We start from the raw sequence: 20,891 nt of genomic DNA on the forward strand, positions 1-20,891 counted from the left end.
ATCATAAACTTACCAGTGGTGGGTAGTTTGCTGCTTAAAATGTTTTGCTCAAGGAGAAATTCTAATAGTTTCAGTTTTTATTGTAAGTTTTAATATAAATAGAAAACTGTTCAATCATAATGCTTTTCAGGAAGATCATGGTTATCTGGCCTAGCACAGTGTGTGAGCAATCAGAGGCATAATTAAGAGGCTAGCTCTATTTTCAAAATCCGTATAACTCAGTAGCTGTATTTTATACCTTCAGTTGAAGGATACTGTATGATTTAAACTTTTTATTTATTTACATTTTTAAAGGTGAAGTCTCACTCTGTCACCCAGGCTGGAGTGCAGTGGCATGATCATAGCTCACTGCAGCCTCTACTTCCTGGACTCCCATGATCCTTCAGCCTCCTGAGTAGCAGGGACTGAAGTTGCGCACCAGCACAGCTGGCTACCTTTTTTTTTTTTTTTTTTTTTTTGGTGGAGATGAGGGTCTCACTTTGTTGCCCAGTCTTTAAAAACTTGTTTTAAATACACTGTTTTTGAAGTTGTTTAAAATCTTTTTTCCTGTGGCATGTTGGAATTTTATATATTTTTGGAGCGTGGTAACTGTAAAGCATTTCTACTTTGGTTTAGTTTTTCGTAATCTCTGTTAGTTTCCTGTGGTCGCTGTAACAAATTCCATAAACTTAGTGGCTTAAAACAACAGAAATGGGCTGAGCGCCGTGGCTCACACCTGTAAACCCAGCACTTTGGGAGGCCAAGGTGGTTAGATCACTTGAGGTCAGGAGTTTGAGACCATCCTGGCCAGCATGGCAAAACCCCATCTCTACTAAAAATACAAAAATCGGCTGGGCGTGGCAGCAGGTGCCTATAATCCCATCTACTCAGAAGGCTGAGGCAGAAGAAATTGCTGGAACCTGGGAGGTGGCGGTTACGGTGAGCTGAGGTCGCACCTCTGCCTCCAGCCTAGGCAACACAGTGAGACTCCGTGTCAAAACACCACCACCAACAACAACAAACCAGAAGGGTATTCTCTCACAGTTCTCGAGGCCAGAAGTTCAATATCAGTTTCACTGGGCCAAAATCAAGGCATTGGCAGGGCTGTGGAGGGAAGCTGCTCTTTGCTTCTTCCAGCCTCTGGGGGCTGCAGCATTCCTTCACCACATCACTCCAGTCTGCTTCACCTTTTGTTCTTTGTGAGGTGTCAGATCTCCCTCTGCCTCTTATAAAGTCATTTGGGTGGCATTTAAGGCTTACCCAGATAATCTAGGATAATCTCTTTTATCTCAAAAACTTTTATAACATCTTCAAAGACCGTTTTCATTATAAGGTAACATTCACAGGCTCCAGAGGTTAGAAGCCAATGTCTCTGGGGGCCGTTTTCCACCATACTGCAGTCTGCTTTAGAGCTGTTAGCTCAACAAGTTTAGTCTTTTTCAAGACTTAGTGATGGTGTCTGTGGCCATCATTTTATTCTGAAAGGGCAGTGGGTGAAGCATTCTGCCTTGGTGGTAGGTAAACTGCTCAGCTTCAGACCCCATTCCCTTGGTGGCCTGAGTGAGGGCATTACCACCTGAGGGGACTTGGGAAAGCTGTTGAATTGGGTGAAGCAGAATGCATCCAAGCTTGACCCTGTGAAAGCTACAGAAGGAAAGTAGGAATGATAATATCATGGACATTTGTAATTATTTGCGAGTATAGAGACATATTCTTTGCTATGGAGTTGATGGTGCTAGATACCTGATTAGCATTTGAATTAGCATGACGCTCTAGTTTTAAAATAAAGGCTCTGCCCTGGGTAGAAGCATAATTGTGAATTCAGGGAAATGAAAATCCGAAGGCTTTTCTGTTTTCATAATACTAGCACCAGTTGAACTACTCTGACAAGTCACCTCGCTTCTCAATTGAGACAGCAATATTTATAGGAGCAAGTTTTAAGGTTACAGGTATGAACGTGAATTTATGATAGTTTTCTAACAAATTAGCAACTGAGAAATTGCCCCGTCAAGCAATGTTATGGTGTTATGATGGAATATTGATCACAAATGTTTCTGATAGCTTTGCAGGGATTCTTATATTGGCCTAATTGCTGGGATTGATACCATAGGATTCCATGGAGCCTTAGTTATTGCACTATTGATTGCAGATGGATTTGGAATAGTCATTGATAAAGACTGATTTGGAATTCTTTGATATCAAGTCCTTTTGTAATTTTAGATTTAGGAGAACTAAAAACTGATTCCGCTTATGTGTAGCAGTTCGTTTGAGAATAGAAAGGGGATGTGATATGAATGAACCTATGTCTGGTCTTGTGCTGGATTCTAATGATATGAAAGTGTATGGGGCTGGGTGTGGTGCCTCACGCCTGTAATCCCAGCACTTTGGGAGGCCTAGGTGGGGAAATCACGAGGTCAGGAGTTTGAGACCAGCCTGACCAACATGGTGAAACCTCGTCTCTACCAAAAATACAAAAATTAGCTGAGTGTGGTGGCGCGGCACCTGTAATCCCAGCTACTCAGGAGGCTGAGGCAGGAGAATCGCTTGAACCCAGGAGGCAGAGGTTGCAGTGAACTGAGATCGTGCTACTGCACTACAGCCTGGGTGACAGAGCTAGACTCCGTCTAAAAGAAAAAAAGTTTAGCATAGAATTACCGTATGACCCGGCAATTCTACTTCTGGGTATATCACCAAAAGAATTAAAGCGGGTACTCAAACAGGTATCTTGTACACACATGTTCTCACCAGGATTATTCAGCCAAAACATGGAAATAAGGCCGGGTGCGGTGGCTCATGCCTGTAATCCCAGCACTTTGGGAGGCCGAGGCAAGCAGATCACGAGGGCAGGAGTTCACAACCAGCCTGACCAACATGATGAAACCCCGTCTCTACTAAAAATAGAAAAAGTAGCTGGGTGTGGTGGTGTGCACCTGTAATCCCAGCTACTCAGGAGGCTGAGGCAGGAGAATCGCTTGACCCTGGGAGGCAAGGGTTGCAGTGAACCGAGATTGAGCCACTGCACTCCAGCCTGGGCAACAGAGCAAGACTTTGTCTCAAAAAAAAAAAAAAAAAAAAAAGGGTGTATCTTAGCTAGTAGGGAAGGCAGGTGTTATGAAATAATTACACAGAGTAATGAGTATGGTTGTAATAAGCACCATGCTGAGAAACGTTAAGGGGTTCAAATGTATAACAAGGAAATCTATGTAGCTGGAGAAGTGGGGTTGGGCAGGGGCTGATAAGCAGTTTGGCAGCACCCCAAGTGCAAAGGCCCTGTGGTGGGAAGCTGCCAAGCTGTTTCCTTTTCCTTTGTGTAAGTATCTTTAATATTCTTTTACAAAAGTCACACATGTTTATTTTGAAAAGTTGAACATATAACAGGTAAACATTGCTTGTGATCTCATTCTCCAGTGTAATCTCAGTCACTGTTAACCAGTGGTGTACTGAATTGTTTTCTTACCAAATTATAACTGAATCACTTGAAAAATGTTTTCTTTGCCTTTCTGAATAAAAATTTATGAAAGTCCTCTAACAGGCTAGAACCTGCTTTTTATTATTTCTTTGAGACAGTCTTGCTCTGTCGCCTAGGCTGGAGTGCAGTAGTGCAATCTCCTGGGCTCAAGCCATCCTCCCACCTCAGCCTCCTGAGTACCTGGGACTACAAGCATGCACCACCACACCCGGCTAAGGTTTTTTTTTTTTTTTTTTGGTAGAGACTGGGGTTTGACCATGTTGCCCAGGCTGGTCTTGAACTCCTGGGCTCAATTAATCCACCTGCTTTGGCCTCCCTAAGTTCTGGGATTACAAGCGTGAGCCACCACACCCAGCCAGAACTGACTTTTTAAAAATGTATGTTGACTTTTGTTTTTTAAACACTTGGGGATTGTTTCCCTACCACTGGATAATTTCTCTAGGATAAACTCTCTGCAGACAAGTTCAGCATGTCAGCTGGCTAGAGGGTTCTCGGCAGTGTCACAGGAATTGTGTTAAAATTCTTTTCAGTCATTCAGAATCAGTGTTTTAACTTTTTTGACAGTTTTTTTTTAATCTTGGTTTTTAGGATATTAAGCAAAAAATGCCTGTGTTTAAGTAAAAATGGATTTGAATCAGAGTTCTCAAATTGGATGCAACTTCTCGAAAGTCACTCAACAATTTATAATCTGATAGACTGGAAAGAGAAGGGAATTGACATTTGTTGAGGGGCCATCACTGGCATAGAACAGGCATGGTTATGTGAACTTAGCCCATTTCCTATGAATCAGTGCTGCTTTCTTTTGAAACGTGTTAAAGTATTAAGGTTTTCGGTGTTTTTTTTTTTCTGATTATAAGTAAATAGGTTCACTATAAACGTTTGGGGAAAAAATATTTTTTAAAGTTATCCCTCCCCCCACCAGTGGTAGCACTGGTGATTTAGAATGCATTGTGATGGTGGTGGTGGTGGTGGTGGTGGTGGGTGTCACGCTTCTGACCTTAGTGGCGTTATGTTATGATTAGGAGTTTCTGCTTTAAATATAACTAGAAATCATTCTTGCAATATTGTCCCCTTTAAATACATTTCTTTTTTTAGCAGTTTTCCAGTATGTTTTATATTGATCATAAATTATCCCCCCACCCCTCACCTCCTTATTTATGTTTGGTACCAGAATCTGTAGTAAGTGCTTCTTTTCCCATCTGTTGGTCCAGTGAAACCGCATAAGGTGACTCTTCTTGTTGATTTCAGTGTTGGGTAAATCTCTTGGGGAAGTGATGCTGCCCATCTTGGAGCAGAATCCCAGTTGCATTTTCTTAGAGCCTGATTGCATCATTTTTGTTAATATTCACAAAAGTAGAAGGCACAAAGCCTTGCACAGTAGTCCTCAGGAATTCCACCTCATTCTCCTACTCAGGTCATCTTTATTACTCCAGTCCAGAGATTTAACTAATCTATTAGTTAAATTTTTTTTTTGACATAGATCCTATAAGCCCTCTGAATGCTTGCCTTCTCAAATTAACTAACCTATTGCCATCACCTTCCACTCCATAATTTTAATTTACATTTGTCTTTCCTGGTCTGTGAGTCAATCTCTCTCTCTCTCTCTCTCTCTCTCTCTCTCTCTCTCCCTCTCCCCCCTCCCCCTCTCTCTCTCTCTCCCCCTCTCCCTCTCTCTCTCCCTCTCCCTCTCCCTCTCTCTCTCCCTCTCCATTCCTTATATTGCTCTCTGCCATCTGTTTCTTAAAGCAAAGCCCCCTGTCTTCCTCACAAGTGCATGTTTAAGACATTATGTCCATTTTAGAAGTTCTCTGTTGTTTCTGAGCAAGGCTTAAAGATCAGCAACAGCCCATCCTTTCCGTGAGTTTAGACTTATAAAATAAAAGTATTTGCTTTCTGGGCACCTACAGTTCTTGCCTGAGTTGTTAACTCCCTTCACGGCATGGTCCCTGTCACGCTCAGCTCTTCTTTTCGCTCATTGCTCCTTTTACAATCGTGTGCTGCTTCTCTTCCTCTTGACCTGTACATGTGAAAGTGCCCCCACCCCCAGTCCTTGGCCTTCTTTGATCTACACTGATTCCTAGATTTCATCTGATTCCATGGTTTGAAATGCTATTAATGTTTTGACTCCAAATTTTTATCTTCAGCTTGGAGGTGGACTCCAGACCCTTGTATCCAGCTGCCGACTCCACTAGGATCTGTAGTGGGCATCTCAAAAATGACTAAAACCAAAAAAGACCCCAGAAAAGGAAGAAAAAATAACCAAAACCAAATTCCCACACCGCAATCCTTGGGAAAACCAGTCTTCCTATACTCTTTGTCACATTCCTAAATATTCCATTCTTCATTTGGAGGTATGTTTGAGTCTTCTTTCTCTTAACACCCACAGTCAGTCTGTCCGCAATTCCTAACTATCAGCAGAACCTTCAGAAAAGATCTCGAAGCCAACCACTTCTTGCCACCTCTGCTGCTGCAACCACTAGTTCTCCTCTGGTTTTACAGCAGTAATCAGTTAGTAAATAGACTACTACTAATAATAATGTCTCCCTGCATTCTCTTGTCCTAGAAATTATTTGTAGTTTCATTAGAACTGCTTTTTTAAAGTACCATGTAGCAAGCTGCCAGAATGGTCCTTTAAAACTGTGAGTTGGATCATGTCACTCCTCTGCTTTCCGTCTCACTGGGAGTAAAGGCCCAAGTCTCAGCAGTGGCTTTGAAGCCCTTCTTCCCTGTGGCAGCCTCTCTGACCTCATCCTCCCACTCTCGCCCATATTTGCCCCAGCTGCACCAGCCTCTGCACCTTGTGCTTGCCCTTCCCTTTGTCTACTGCATGCTTCCTGCCTGATGCCCGGCTGTCCCCTCACATCCCTTGCTCTTTTAGGAAGTAGCCACTATCACCCTCCTTCTCCACCTGAAACACTCCCTGCCACCATAAATGGCTTGTTCTCCCAAAAGGTGCTGGCATTTATTCATTAATTTATTATTTCGTAGTGCTTTTTTCCATTAGAATATAAGCACAGATGAGGGCACAGCCTTATTTTGTTCCATGCTGTATCCTCAGTGCCTGCAACAGTGTCTGGAATATAGTAGATGTCCAGTAAATTTCCTGACATTTTTATATTGGGAAATCAGAACAGGATTTGTAACTTTAAAAAAAAAAAAAAAAAAAGCAAAAACCGCAGTTACTTTTGCACCAAGCTAATATGCCACTTAAGAAGTGGTCAGTAATGGCCAGGTGCGGTGGCTCACGCCTGTGATCCCAGCACTTTGGGAGGCTGAGGCGGGCAGATCACAAGATCAGCAGATGGAGACCAGCCTGGCTAACATGGTGAAACCCTGTCTCTATTAAAAATAAAAAAAATCAGCCGGGCGTGGTGGCGGGCACATGTAGTCACAACTACTTAGGAGGTTGAGGCAGGAGAATCGCTTGAACCTGGGAGGCGGAGGCTTCAGTGAGCGAAGATTGCACCACTGCACTCCAGCCTGGGCGACAGAGCAAGGCTCTGTCTCAAAAAAAAAAAAAAAAAGCAGTCAGTACTTTCTTGAAATTTTTCTCCTAATAATTTGGGACAAAATTGAGGCAATTTTTACTTCCTTTTTTTTTTTTTTTTTTTGAGACGGAGTCTCGCTCTGTCGCCCAGGCTGGAGTGCAATGGCCGGATCTCAGCTCACTGCAAGCTCCGCCTCCCGGGTTCATGCCATTCTCCTGCCTCAGCCTCCCGAGTAGCTGGGACTACAGGCGCTGCCACCACGCCCGGCTAGTTTTTTGTATTTTTAGTAGAGACGGGGTTTCACCGTGTTAGCCAGGATGGTCTCGATCTCCTGACCTCGTGATCCGCCCACCTCGGCCTCCCAAAGTGCTGGGATTACAGGCGTGAGCCACCGCGCCCGGCGGCAATTTTTACTTCTAAATGTAGTCAGTGGCTAATGAGCTCCGAGTGTGTCAGCCAAACCATGACCGTGGGACATTTCCACGTGAGCCAGCTATGTTCCATGGAAGTCTGCACCCTTGTTTGTTTGTTGGGAGGGGGCACCTCTGTGGTAGCCATGAACTATTTTAGGCTTTGCTATCCACCCGGTGTTTTGTTTCAGTTTTCTTTCTTCTTTTGAGACACAGTCTCACTGTGTCGCCCAGGTTGGATGGAGTGCAGTGGCACAGCCTTGGCTCAGTGCAACCTCTGCCTCCCGGGTTAAAGCTATTCTCCTGCCTCAGCCTCCTGAGTAGCTGGGATTACAGGCGTGCGCCACCATGCCTGGCTAATTTTTGTATTTTTAGCAGCGACGGGGTTTCACCGTGTTGTCCAGGGTGGTCTCAAATTCCTGACCTCAGGCGATCCGCCCGCCTTGGCCTCCTAAAGTGCTGGGATTACAGGCGTGAGCCACTGCGTCTGGCCTCTACCCACTGTTTTCACCCCCTATTTGTCTGTACTCTACTACGGTATTGACGTGTGTTAGCTTTTTAAAATCCTGTCACTACCTTTAATGTGTAAGTGTGCAGCCTTAGAGGGAAGATCTTGCCAGCAAGAACAGATTGCACACTTAGGAGGGCAGAACAAATGAAGACCGGATCATTAGTAGAATATGTATTCATTTTGAGCTAAAAATTTTTTTAAATAGCCCCCAAATTATTGATAGCTTCATTAGAATTGTTTTTACAAATGTTTCATTTATCAGCTTAAGAAAGATCTTTGGGGTCAGGCACGGTGGCTCACGCCTGTAATCCCAGCACTTTGGGAGGCCGAGGCGGGCAGATCACGAGGTCAGAAGATCGAGACCATCCTGCCTAACACGGTGAAACCCCATCTGTACTAAAAATACAAAAAATTAGCCAGGCGTGGTGGCGGGCGCCTATAGTCCCAGCTACTCGGGAGGCTGAGGCAGGAGAATGGCGTGAACCCAGGAGGCGGAGCTTGCAGTGAGCGGAGATGGCACCACTGCACTCCAGCCTGGGCAACAAAGTGAGACTCCATCTCAAAAAAAAAAAAAAAAAAAAAGAAAGGTCTTTGGATAGCTTTTATCATATGGACATGTGGAGAATCTCTGCTAGGCTACATCCAGAGATGTGCCAGTGCATTCATACTAGTGAAATTTAGCCATGTTCTGTGATTGACAGAAGTGCCTGTTACATTAAAGTACTTTGGGTTCAAATAATATCAGTTGACCACAATATAAATGAGACCCGAGGGCACAGATTTGTTCCAGTTTGGATCATTAACCCACATTTAGTTTAAATTATGTATACATTAGAGTGGGTCTCAGTCTGTGTTCCATGAATTGAGCCAAAGTTTGCTATTACTAAAGTGATTTATTGGTGAACCTTTCCTAATTCTCAGAAAAATGTTTGGTTGATATATTATAATTTCCTTAATTTTTTATTCCATAGTTTTTTTTAAAAATTTTGTATCTATTCTTAGCCCTAACATGATAAAATGAATGAATGAGTAAATTAGAGCAATAGCTCTCACACTGGAGCTTGAATCACCTGGAGGTCTTATTACAACACGGATTGCTGGGCCTCATCCCCAGATTTTCTGCTTTCTCTCTCTCGAGTGGACGTCTTGGTTGAGACTTAAAGACTTTCCATGGCCAGGCACAGTGGCTCACGCCTGTAATCCCAGGACTTTGGGAGGCCGAGACAGGCAGATCACGAGGTCAGGAGATCGAGACCATCCTGGCCAACATGGTGAAACCCCGTCTCTACTAAAATACCAAAAAAAATTAGCTGGGTGTGGTGGCACGCACCTGTAGTCTCAGCTACTCGGGAGGCTGAGGCAGGATAATCGCTTGAACGCAGGAGATGGAGGTTGCAGTGAGCCGAGATCACGCCACTGCACTCTAACTTGGGGACAGTGCCAGACTCTGTCTCAAAAAAAAAAAAAAAAAAGACTCTCCATGGATAGTCTTTCTATTCCATATATTTAATTTCTATTTCATGTAATTATGCTTCATGTCTTATTTTTGAGGAATATTAGGACTCCTGAGAAGTCTAAAAATACATTATTACATCATTATCTGTAAGTTGTGTGTTAAACATCGCATTCTACAGATGATTTCCTAAAGGACCAAAAGCACTTTTCCTGGTCCTGGTTCTTTTTTCTGGAGGGTCAAGGACTAGGGAGTAAACCAGAAAGTATAATGGCAAGTGGTAGGGAACTTAGTGGTGGTATCTGCTGTGATTCCTGCCCTATTTTTATCTGTGCAGGAGCTTCTCTCACCCCCTTTAACACCATGGACATCTTGAGAAAGGAGAGGATTTGAAGAGGTCAGGCAGTATCTTTAATTTACAGGTTTTTTTAAATGCAGAAATATAGTTTCTATGATGCAGTTTAGATTACAGCCTATTTATTTCATTAGTTGAGTGCCTCTAGGATATACTGTGTGGTATACTAGATACACTAGGGCCAGAGATAAGAAAAATAGGTTCTCAACGTTCGGAACTCTTAATTAAGGAAGCAGACTCTTAAACAATATAATCACATAAGGGCTTTCACCTAAGTTTTGTAGCATAAATATATAACTAGATTTGGCAGTGAAGGTCAAGGAACACTTCCTAGAGGATGTGAACACTGAACTGGGACTTAAGGAATTAGGCAAAGAGATGGTGTTCAGAGAGGTTAAGTGACTTTCCCAATTACCAACTGCCTAGTAAGAGACAGAGGTAGGATAGGAGCCCTCAACTTTTGTTGAGGTCTGTTTTCTCTAAACCACATAGCTTCTGAGAGTATACTCTAACTTGAAATGTAAAATACATTTATATACATTTACCACTTCATCATTTTCTTTTTTTTCACTCTGTCGTCCAGGCTGCAGTGTAATGGCATGCTCATGGCTCACTGCATCTCCAATTTCCTGGGCCGCAGCCATCCTCCCACTTCAGCCTCATGAGTAGCTGTGACTACCATCTTTGGCTAATTTTTTAATTTTTACTTTTAGTAGCATTGAGGTCTTGCTGTGTTGCCCAGGCTGGTCTCAAACTCCTGGCCTCAAGCAGTCCTCTTGCCTTGGTCTCCCAAAGAGCCAAGATTATAGGCATGAGCCACCACCTGGCCCATTTGCTTGTTGTTAATGCAGCTTTTTATAGGATACAACAAAAAACCTAATTCTAAATTTATCATGCCAAGTTTATGCTTCTCTATCAATGAAAGCTTACTGTCACAGAACATCCATTTTTTCAGAAAGTGCTGTTTCTTTGGCTCTTGTCTAAAGGAACATAAGTAATATGAAAGACCCTAGAGGTCAAGGAAATTGAAGAAAACTGAGGAAGGGAAATAAAATGGAATGTAGTCACGAATTTTAGTCCCTTTAAGCTTTTATTTTTGTGAGATGGCTCGATGAAGAACTTTAATGCAGGTGAAACTTGAAGCTTTTAGAGATGTAAGTCTTGATGAGGTTATTCAAACTCAAATTTTGAATGCATTGTGATGGTAGGCTATAATTTTTGAATCCTTGGCCGGGCATGGTGGCTCATACCTGAAATCCTAGCACTGGGAGGCCAAGGTGGGAGGATAGCTTGTGGCCAGGAGTTCAAGACCAGTCTGGCCAACATGGTGAAACCCTGTCTCTACTAAAAAATACAAAAATTAGGCAGGCATGGTGGTGCACACCTGTAATTCCAGCTACTTGGGAGGCTGAGTCATGAGAATAGCGAACCTGGGAGGCGGAGGTTGCAGTGAGCCAAGATTGCGGACACTGCAGTCCAGCCTGGGCAACAGAGCGAGACTCTGTCTCAAAAAAAAAAAAAAAAAAAGTGGTACTTGATGCTCTCCCCAAGTGCTAGGATTCAAATGCCACAATTCATATTGTTTTATGTTTCTGTTACTGTTCCATGGGTTTCTTTTTTTTTTTTTTTTTTTTTTTGAGACGGAGTCTCACTCTGTCACCCAGGCTGGAGTGCAGTGACCGGATCTCAGCTCACTGCAAGCTCCGCCTCCCGGGTCCACGCCATTCTCCTGCCTCAGCCTCCTGAGTAGCTGGGACCACAGGCGCCTGCCACCTCGCCCGGCTAGTTTTTTGTATTTTTTTAGTAGAGATGGGGTTTCACCATGTTAGCCAGGATGGTCTCGATCTCCTGACCTCGTGATCCACCCGTCTCGGCCTCCCAAAGTGCTGGGATTACAGGCTTGAGCCACTGCGCCCGGCCCCATGGGTCTCTTTAAATGAAGTCCATTTTAGAGTCCGTAGATAACAGTGTTGTGCAAAACTGCTGGGATCCAAGATCCAAGACTCGCAATGGACCACCCATTGCTCTTTTTCTCAAGCTTTCTTTGTACTTTATACCTCAAAAATATACTGCTCTTACTGAGTGTGGTGGCTCATGCTGGTAATCCTAACACTTTGGGAGGCTGAGGCGGAGGATCGCTTGAGCCTAGGACTTTGAGGCCGCAGTGAGCCATGATCACTTCACTGCACTCAAACCTGGGTGACAGAGCAAGACCCTGTCTCCTTGAAAAAAAAAAAAAAAAAGGTATATTGCTGTTGAGTTCTACGCCTTTTCTCCTAAGTGTAACATACATGATCATTAATGAGCAGTTTTAATGTTAAATTTGGTAAAATTTAATAATTGAAAAATCCTTATAACTGATGTAGAATAGCTACAAGACTATTTAGTGACACCTACAAGAAAAATCAAAAGGCACTGTAAAAGTTAAATACTATAATTGAACTTAAACAGTGAGGGAACCAAAAGAAAAATTCATGTTAGAAAACAATTGTAAAGTTGTCTTCAGCATTGATCAGATTTTCTTTTTTGCCATTCCCCTAAGCATGCTGCTCACATGCACGTCTTACCCTCCAGTGAACTCACACAGATATTCCTGTAACAGGAAAGAGATCTGAGATCAAGTAAAAATTCATGTTTTGTGTTTGTGTTGAGTATCATTAAAGGTATGTCCAGGCATGTATTTTTGTGAATACTTCAAGGTAATTTATCATTTGTACTTTTCTATGTGTTTGTGGAAAGGAAATTGACCTGCGTCTGGTGTAGTTGAGAATTTGTTGGGCAGCAGTGCTGGGTTTTACTCATGAGACTGCTGCGGGCGGATCATGTGGCTTCAGGCATGTGGTCTCAGTTTTGTTTGTAAATTGAAGGCGTCACACTGGTGATGTTAAGGCAGCTCTGGCTCTGAAGTTCTGTATTTTTGCACTTTATCGTAGGGCCTTTTTAGTCTGACTTACACTAACACATAATTCCTTAATGAGGTGGGATCATGGTCATCCTTTTTCTCATTCCGTTAGTAATGAATGCAGTGTATAATATCCTCATTTCCAAATGTCATTATAAATTACAAGCATCCCCCACTATTCATATCAATCGGTTCCCAAATTCAGATAGTAAGGGATACATTTATATTACCAAATACAGTAGCTTCTCAGTTTTGTTGCCATTGTGAAGGAATGATAAGGTAGACATTTCCAGATGGGCACTACTTTGATATCTGAGTATTGGTTTCTTAAATATCTAGAACAGTGAATTCAAAGTAACAACAACAAAAAGATACAGAGTCCTTTACTTTCCTTACTCTTGTCCGTCTGCTCAGTTTTGTTTGTGGTGATGAGTAGCCAGCGTAACAGTTAGGAGTCTCTTACTGTGATGGACAAAGCTTAGCATAGATGCCTTTTCCTAAGCTTGCCTTGGAACAAAGGAGATAAGTAACTTCCATGTAGTTTACTCACCCAGTTCAGAGCATTACCAAAACCTGTGATTTGAGCAGATGATAGAGCTGTACCTAGATATCAGTATAATAAGGAGCAAAGACAGTTCTTACTGTTTACTGAAAGAAATATTTGTTGAGCACCTGCTGTTTGTCAGTACTATTCTAATCACAAGCAAGGAACAAGTCAGAATGAGCCCCTACCTTCTGTCTACATTCTGCTCAGTCTGGGGCCACTGTATTCCTGAGCAGGCATCATATGACTGGGGAGAGCCAAGATTGTCTTTAAAGAGCAGAGACATCATTTATTAAATTATAGTCATGCATTGTTTAGTGACAGGGATATCACACATTCTGAGAAATGTGAGGTTAGTTGATTTCGTCATCATGCAGATATCATAGAGGGCACTCATAGAGTGTGTCTCAGGGACACATTCTAGAAATGTGAGGGTAGGCGGTTTTGTTGCCTTGCAGATATCATAGAGTATACTTACACAAACCTAGGTAGTCTAGCCTACTACACACCCGGGCCGTTGCTTGTAGGGTACTAACCTGTCCAGCATGTTACTGTACTGACTACTGTAGTCACTGGTAACAGTGTTGTTATCTAAACACACATAAACATAAAAAAGGTACAGTAAAAATACAGAATAAAAGATTTTAAAATGGTACACCTGTAAAGGGTACTTCCTATGAATGGAGATTGCAGGATTTGAAGTTTCTCTGGGTGAGTGAGTGAGTGGTGAGTAATTGTGTAGACCTAGTACATATGTACTACTGTAGACTCTGTGAACACTGTACACTTAGGCTACACTAAATTTATTTTGAAATGTTTCTTTAATAATTAACCTTAGTTTGTTGTAACTGTTTTACTTTATAAAGTTTTTTTTTTTTTTTAACTTTCTGACTCTTTTATGGTAACACTTGGCTTAAAATACAAACACATACAGCTATACAAAAATATGTTCAGGCCACACGCAGTGGCTCACGCCTGTAATCCCAGCACTTTGGGAGGCCGAGGCAGGTGGATCACTTGAGGTTGGGAGTTCAAGAGCAGCCTAGCCAACATGGTAAAACCCCATCTCTACGAAAAATACAAAAATTAGCCAGGTGTGGTGGCACACACTTGTAATCCCACTTACTCAGGAGACTGAGGCAGAAGAATCGCTTGAACCTGGGAGGTGGAGGTTGCAGTGAGCAGAGATGGTGCCACTGCACTCTAGCCTGAGCGACAGAGCAAGGCCCTGTCTCAAATAAATGAATGTATATTCTTTCTTAGCAAGCACAGTGGCTCATACCTGTAATCCCAAAACATTGGGAGGCCAAGGTGGAGGGATTGCTTGAGGCCAGGAGTTGGAGACCAGTCTGGGCAACATAGTGAGACCCCGTCTCTAAAAAAAAAAAAAAAAAAGAGTTTTAAAATGAACTGGATGTGGTGGCTCCTGCCTGTAGTCCTAGCTACTTGAGAGGCTGAGTGGGAAGATGGGTTGAGCCCTGGAATTTGAGGCTGTAGTGAGCCATAATCATGCTACTGCACTCCAACCTGGGCCATAGAGTGAGACTGTCTCAAAAAACAGACAAAAAGACACAAAAATACACTTATTCTTTTCTTTTCTTTTTGGGAGACAGGGTTGCTCTGTCACCCAGGCTGGAGTGCAGTGTTGCAATCATGGCTTCCCTGCAGGCGTGACCTCCCATCTCAGCCTTTCAAGTAGCTGGAACCACAGGCTCACGCAGCACTATGCCTGGCTCACTTTTTTATGTTCTGTAGAGGCAGGGTCTTGCCATGTTGCCCAGGCTGGTCTCAACTTCTGGACTCAAGCAGTCTGCCTGCCATGGCCTCCCAAAGTGCTGGGATTACAGGCATGAGCCACCATGCCCAACTATATTCTTTTTAAAATATCTTTATTCTATAAACTTTTTCCTACTTTTAATTTTTTAATGTTTTTATTAAAAACAGACACAGGCCACATGTTAGCTTCAGCCCACACAGGGTCAGGATTATCCATATCACTGTCTTCTCCCTCTATATCTTGTACCACTGGAGCGTCTTCAGGGGCAGTAACATGCATGGAGCTGTCATCTCCTGTGATAACAGTGCCTTCCTCTGGAATGCTCTTGAATAACCTGCCTGGGGCTGTTTTATAGTTAACTTAAAAAAAAAGTAGAAGGAATATACTCTAAAATAACAATAAAAAATATAATATAGTAAATACTAGGCAATACGAATTTTATGAAGTGTATGTTCAGCTCTGTTATAATCTTATGGAACCACCATTGTTTATGTGGTCTGTCATTGACCAAAACATCATTATGCTGTGAATGACTGTCCTTTTAATATTATATATCTTTCTCAAGGGTCTGTTTAGCATGATCTTTCATGTATTTACCTCCCCATTTTGTTTTGTTTTTCATATTTTGTTTCTGTTAGGAGAGAACATTGAAAGTATTCTCTAAGCTATTTGAAGAGAGTGACTAAATGCACCTGGGTCAGGCTGTCTGTGGGTATGAAGTGGTTGGGAGAATCCAAGAACATGGTGGTGAATGGCAGGAGAAATGGAGGCAAGTTGTCTAATGACCATCAGCAGAATCAATCAAAATTACAGCACACGGGGAAGGACACCCTGAAGGCTGGCAAAAATGCAGTCGAGAGGAGGTCGAGCAGATGTATGTACACACTTAAACCTTCAATGTTCTAATTGTGATATGGGGTAGTAATTCTTTCTAGTTTGTAATGTATATTCTGTTTTCTTTTGTCTTAAATAATTTTTTGCATTTTCATAATTAACAATATAGTCTTTTTACTCTCAAAGTTGTGTCAATTTTTATTCTCATCAAACAATATATAAAACTCAAGTTTAATGCTTCATATAATTATTTTAATCATGCTTTTCTCTTACTTTATATTTTGTAGAATTTATACCTGAATGGTTGATATGTCTTATTAAATTTTTAAAATTTTAATTGAACTTCTTACAGGTTAACCTGTATTTTTTTAATAGATGTAAGTATAGGTATGTACTTCTTTGCTAATTTCCACAAATGTTTCATGGAATAATATGAATAATGATGCCAACTTATTTAATTCTACTTATGTAATTTACGTAAGTAGAATGGAGGATGGATAGAACTGACTGCTTTAGGGCAGCCTCACAAATCGTAGCAATTTATTCTATTTATACAGGGTAGACAGTTGTTCATCCTGACAGTGAAACACTGCTGATAAGTTACTTTATTTCCTCTATACCTCTTGGTGGGAAAGAGGCTGCTTTTAAGGGTTCAGGAAGTTGTGGATTTGGTGCGTATTTCGTAGTTCCTCTAAAAGTAGTAAAATGACTGAGGACAAGTGTATACCTAACTAGGCAGCTATATGTCCAAATGTATGTCATGTTAAAGAGGACGGTTTTTCTTCTTTTTCTAACATGAATCTAGCCACTTTTGAATATCCTTAATTCAGATTGGCGTTGGCCTGTTTCCAGGGATTTGGATTAGCCTGTGGTTTTTCTGTAGTTTCAGATTGAATCCAGTTCTGATTGATTTCCTTCTTACCTTTTAGGGTTTATGCAACTCATTGGGCCCAGGCTACCCTTAACCTTTCCATTTCAGATCAGGTCACTGTTGCTGTAGAAACCAGACAGAATTCCTGCTCAGGACAAGAGTAGGAAGAGGCAAGACCGAATGAGTTAGTCCTCTGCATGGACACCACTCACTCCTGAGGCTGCTGGCCGCATGCACCCTTGTCCTGCCTCACTCCTTAGTAGCTAGCGTGAACGTGAAGAATTGAGAAACACAGTGATCACATCAGAGTGTATTCATTCTGGTCGGTAAACTAGGCATATCTTAAGCTTTTTAGCAAATCACTGTTGGCCTCCTTTTGTGTATCATAGTGCAAAACGGTTTTAATTAGTTGAATTGTTATAGATACACAAGAATTTAGAAAATGCATCTGGGCATGGTAGCTCACACCTGTAATCTCGGCACTTTAGGAGTCCAAGGTGAATGGATTTTCTTGAGTCCAGGAGTTTGAGACCAGCCTGGGCAACGTGGTGAAACACCATGTCTACGAAAAATACTGTGTCTACAGAAAAATTAGCCAGTCATGGTGTTGCACACCTGTGGTCCCAGCTACTTTGAGAAGCTGAGGTTGGAGAGATCACTTGAGCCCAGGAGTTAGAGGTTGCAGTGCGCCGAGATCACACAACTGCACTCCAGCATGGACAAAAAAACGAGACTCTTGTCTCAAAAACAAACAAAAAAGTTTAGAAATGGCCATTACAGGCTGAGTGTGGTGGCTCACGCCTGTAATCCCAGCACTTTGGGAGGCCAGGGTGGGTGGATCACAAGGTCAGGAGATCGAGACGATCCTGGCTAACATGGTGAAACCCTGTCTCTACTAAAAATATAAAAAATTGGCCGGGCGCGGTGGCTCAAGCCTGTAATCCCAGCACTTTGGGAGGCCAAGACGGGCGGATCACGAGGTCGGGAGATCGAGACCAGCCTGGCTAACACGGTGAAACCTTGTCACTACTAAAAAAAAATAGAAAAAACTAGCCAGGCGAGGTGGCGGGCGCCTGTAGTCTCAGCTACTTGGGAGGCTGAGGCAGGAGAATGGCGTAGACCCGGGAGGCGGAGCTTGAAGTGAGCTGAGATCCGGCCACTGCACTCCAGCCTGGGCGACAGAGCGAGACTCCGTCTCAAAAAAATAAATAAATAAATAATTAAAAAATAAAAAATTAGCCGGGCGTGGTGGCAGGCACCTGTAGTCCCAACTACTTGGGAGACTGAGGCAGAAGAATGGCATGAACCCTGGAGGCAGAGCTTGCAGTGAGCCGAGATTGCGCCACTGGGCGACAGAGCAAGACTCCGTCTCAAAAAAAGAAAATGGCCATTACGTTGGTTACACTTTACCAAGCATAGATAAATATAGAAGGCTACGTTGGGAAAACCGGAGTGTGACGATAACATAGCCTTACACTGAATGTTATTGGGCCAGAATGGTGCAGAAAGAGAGCCAGCGATGAGGAGAAATGGGAGAGCACAGAGCAGTGCCCCATCTCAGATACAGTGAGTGACTTTCCCAGCAGCAGAGCCTTAAGATACAGGAAACAAAAACTGACAAAATTGAAGGGAAAAATCAACAATTCAGCAATAATTTGGAGACTTTGATACGCCACTTTTAATAATGAGTAGAACAGCTTAACACTGTAAACCAATGAGAGCTAACAGACATCTTTAGAACCTCATCAGAATACACATTCATCTCAAGTGCAAGTGCAACATTCTCCAGGATAGACCATATGCTAGACCGTATAACAAGCTTCAATAAACTTAAAAGGATTGAAATAATAAAAGTTATGTTCTGTGACTTCAATGGAGGAAAATTAGAAATTAACAAGGAAATTTGGGAATTTCACAAATATGTAGAAATGAAACACACTTCTAAGTAATCAGTGGGTCAAAGAAGAAATCAAAAAGGAAATCAGAAAACATTTTGAGGTGAATAAAAAGAAAGATAAAACGTACTAAAATTTATAGGATGCAGCCAAAGCAGTGATTTAGAGGGAAATTTATACTTGTAAATGCCTGTGTGAAAAAAAGACTGGGCTTGGTGGCTCATGCCTGTAATCCCAGCAGTTTGGGAGGCTGAGGCAGGAGGATGGCTTGAGCCCAGGAGTTCGAGACCAGCCTGGACAATATGGTGAGACCCCATTTTTACAAAAAAATACAAAAATTAACCAGGTTTGGTGATGCATGCCTGTGGTCTCAGCTACTAGGGAGGCTGAGGCAGGATGATTCCTTGAGCCCAGGTATTCGAGGCTGCGGTGAGCTGTGATCACGCCACTGTACTCCAGGCTGGGTGACAGAGCAAGACCCTGTCTTTAAAAAAAAAAAAAAAAAAAGTGAGTTGTATCATTTGTGAATTGTATTTCAATAAAGCTATTATGCTGTTACAAAAAATTTAACGTTGATAGCTTTTCACATAGCTCCATGCAAATAATTTGATTGCAGAATCATATGTCTGCCCTTGGCAGGAACTTACATTTAACTATTTGTTCTGTGAAAAAGTAGATGAAAAGGTTAAACTTTACTCTGTGTTTCATTCTTCCCCATTTTGGTTTTGAGAGCCTGAACGTTATATTGCTGTTGTCCTCCGTAAACTATGTGCTAAGTCCATGGAAGGACTGTCAGTGGCACATACATCAAACTTAATCAACTCTGATGAAACTTCTTATAACTTGGCCTTCGTTTCCTTCTTTACATTGCTTTTCTTCCACAGTTAAACCCAATTATTTCAGTTACATATTTGAGTCTCTATTTTTATCCATTCATTCAAAATTGCTTCAAACAGAGGTCAGTAGAAATAGGTCTGTCATTCTCTCTCTACTTCTTTCCCCACTTCGACTACCCAGCTCTGGAATTGTTGGCAAGTTTCTTTTTGTCTGTGCCTCAGTTTCCTGCAAAGTGAGGATAATAATCATTCACCTGCCCAAAAGCAGGAAGCCGAACTTCATGAGATTCCTTTTGATACTTGAGATCTGGAGTTCTGGCGCTTCTTGCAAAAACTATCTTGTGTTCCTCTTGCCTTTTCACCCCAGTCCTATCTGTAATGGCCCTGTGTACTGACTTGTTAAATAGTGAACATCCTCCTGTCCCCTGTTTCTCAGTGTTCCTTGGAGAGAAGGGGGTGGGGGAGAGCCAAGCATTTGAACCAAATTTTCACAACTACGCAGACCCTGTTCTTGGGAACCTTTGGAACCTGCTATTACTACCTGCTAATCAAAATACTCTCAGTAACGGAGATGGTTTACTGCATTTGGTTTTCTGTCTTATGCAAAGGTTATTAAATTCTTAATTACTAAAACTGATTGATTTTTCAGTTCTTTATTACCAGCTTGAATGGTCGGTGCGGCTAAAGAATTTTTAAGGCAGATTTAAGTAGTTTTCAATTTGAGTAATTTTTCTTGCTTTTGCTTTTCACAGGTAATGGTAACTCGGGATTTGAAGGACAGAGTCGCTATGTACCATCTTCTGGAATGTCCGCCAAGGAACTCTGTGAAAATGATGACCTAGCAACCAGTTTGGTTCTTGATCCCTATTTAGGTTTTCAAACACACAAAATGAATACTAGGTAATTTTCAGTCTTTATCCTGAATGGAACAGATGATGATGTTGAATTCAAGAACGTAGATGGCTAATTTTACTTTTGCTCAAAATTTAAAATGACAGTAAAGGAAAGTTCTTTGCAGTGGAAGGGTTTTTCTGTGTGTGAGCCAAGAGAAGCAGAGAACAAGACTCCAGGAATCTTGTCAGTTCTAACTCTGTGTTCTTATTTTACCTCAGAACATTTCTATCAACATATAAAGCTGGAGGAGCATTCTCATGTTCTATTTTAAAAGTTGATGATGCCGGGCGCAGTGGCTCACGCCGGTAATCCCCACGCTTTGAGAGGCCGAGGTGGGTGGATCACCTGAGGTCAGGAGTTTGAGACCAGCCTGACCAACACGGTGAAACCCCGTCTCTACTAAAAGTACAGAAAAAATTAGCCGGGCATGGTGGTGCACGCCTGTAATCCCAGCTGCTTGGGAGGCTGAGGCAGGAGAATCACTTGAACCCGGGAGGCAGAGGTTGCAGTGAGCCGAGATCATGCCATTGCACTCCAGCCTGGGCAACAAGAGTGAAACTCCATCTCAAAAAAAAAAAAGTGATGACAGTTATCTTACCGAAAAGAAAAATCTGACAAGCATCCTATAAAACCTTGAAAATGTATGATTGTTTCCAATTAAAGTAGGGTACGT

General features: G+C 42.2%; 1 protein-coding gene and 2 long non-coding RNA genes across 18 annotated transcripts in view; 1 reads left to right on the forward strand and 2 right to left on the reverse strand.

Annotated features, from left to right (window-relative positions):
* KMT5B (lysine methyltransferase 5B) overlaps positions 1 to 20,891 on the forward strand; it is a 59,726-nt gene that overhangs the window by 7,148 nt on the left and 31,687 nt on the right. For 12 of the 16 annotated variants that reach the window (XM_077960694.1, XM_077960695.1, XM_028832661.2 and 9 more), the window contains 2 exon segments: positions 15,527 to 15,762; positions 20,077 to 20,224. Coding sequence is in view for 10 of the 16 variants with exons in the window: in XM_028832661.2 (XP_028688494.1) it covers positions 15,603 to 15,762; positions 20,077 to 20,224 (308 nt within the window). In the remaining 6 variants the exon portion in view is untranslated. 16 annotated transcript variants of the gene reach the window in all.
* On the reverse strand, positions 9,206 to 11,908 carry LOC144334084 (uncharacterized). Its single transcript, XR_013403497.1, has 2 exons — positions 11,423 to 11,908; positions 9,206 to 10,340 (listed from the first exon to the last, which is right to left on the reverse strand). It is a non-coding gene; the product is annotated as an uncharacterized LOC144334084 (long non-coding RNA).
* LOC144334080 (uncharacterized) lies at positions 13,957 to 14,836 on the reverse strand. Its single transcript, XR_013403493.1, has 3 exons — positions 14,800 to 14,836; positions 14,102 to 14,541; positions 13,957 to 14,045 (listed from the first exon to the last, which is right to left on the reverse strand). It is a non-coding gene; the product is annotated as an uncharacterized LOC144334080 (long non-coding RNA).

This window comes from Macaca mulatta, chromosome 14 (genome assembly GCF_049350105.2).
Source record: "Macaca mulatta isolate MMU2019108-1 chromosome 14, T2T-MMU8v2.0, whole genome shotgun sequence".
NCBI lineage: Eukaryota > Metazoa > Chordata > Mammalia > Primates > Cercopithecidae > Macaca > Macaca mulatta.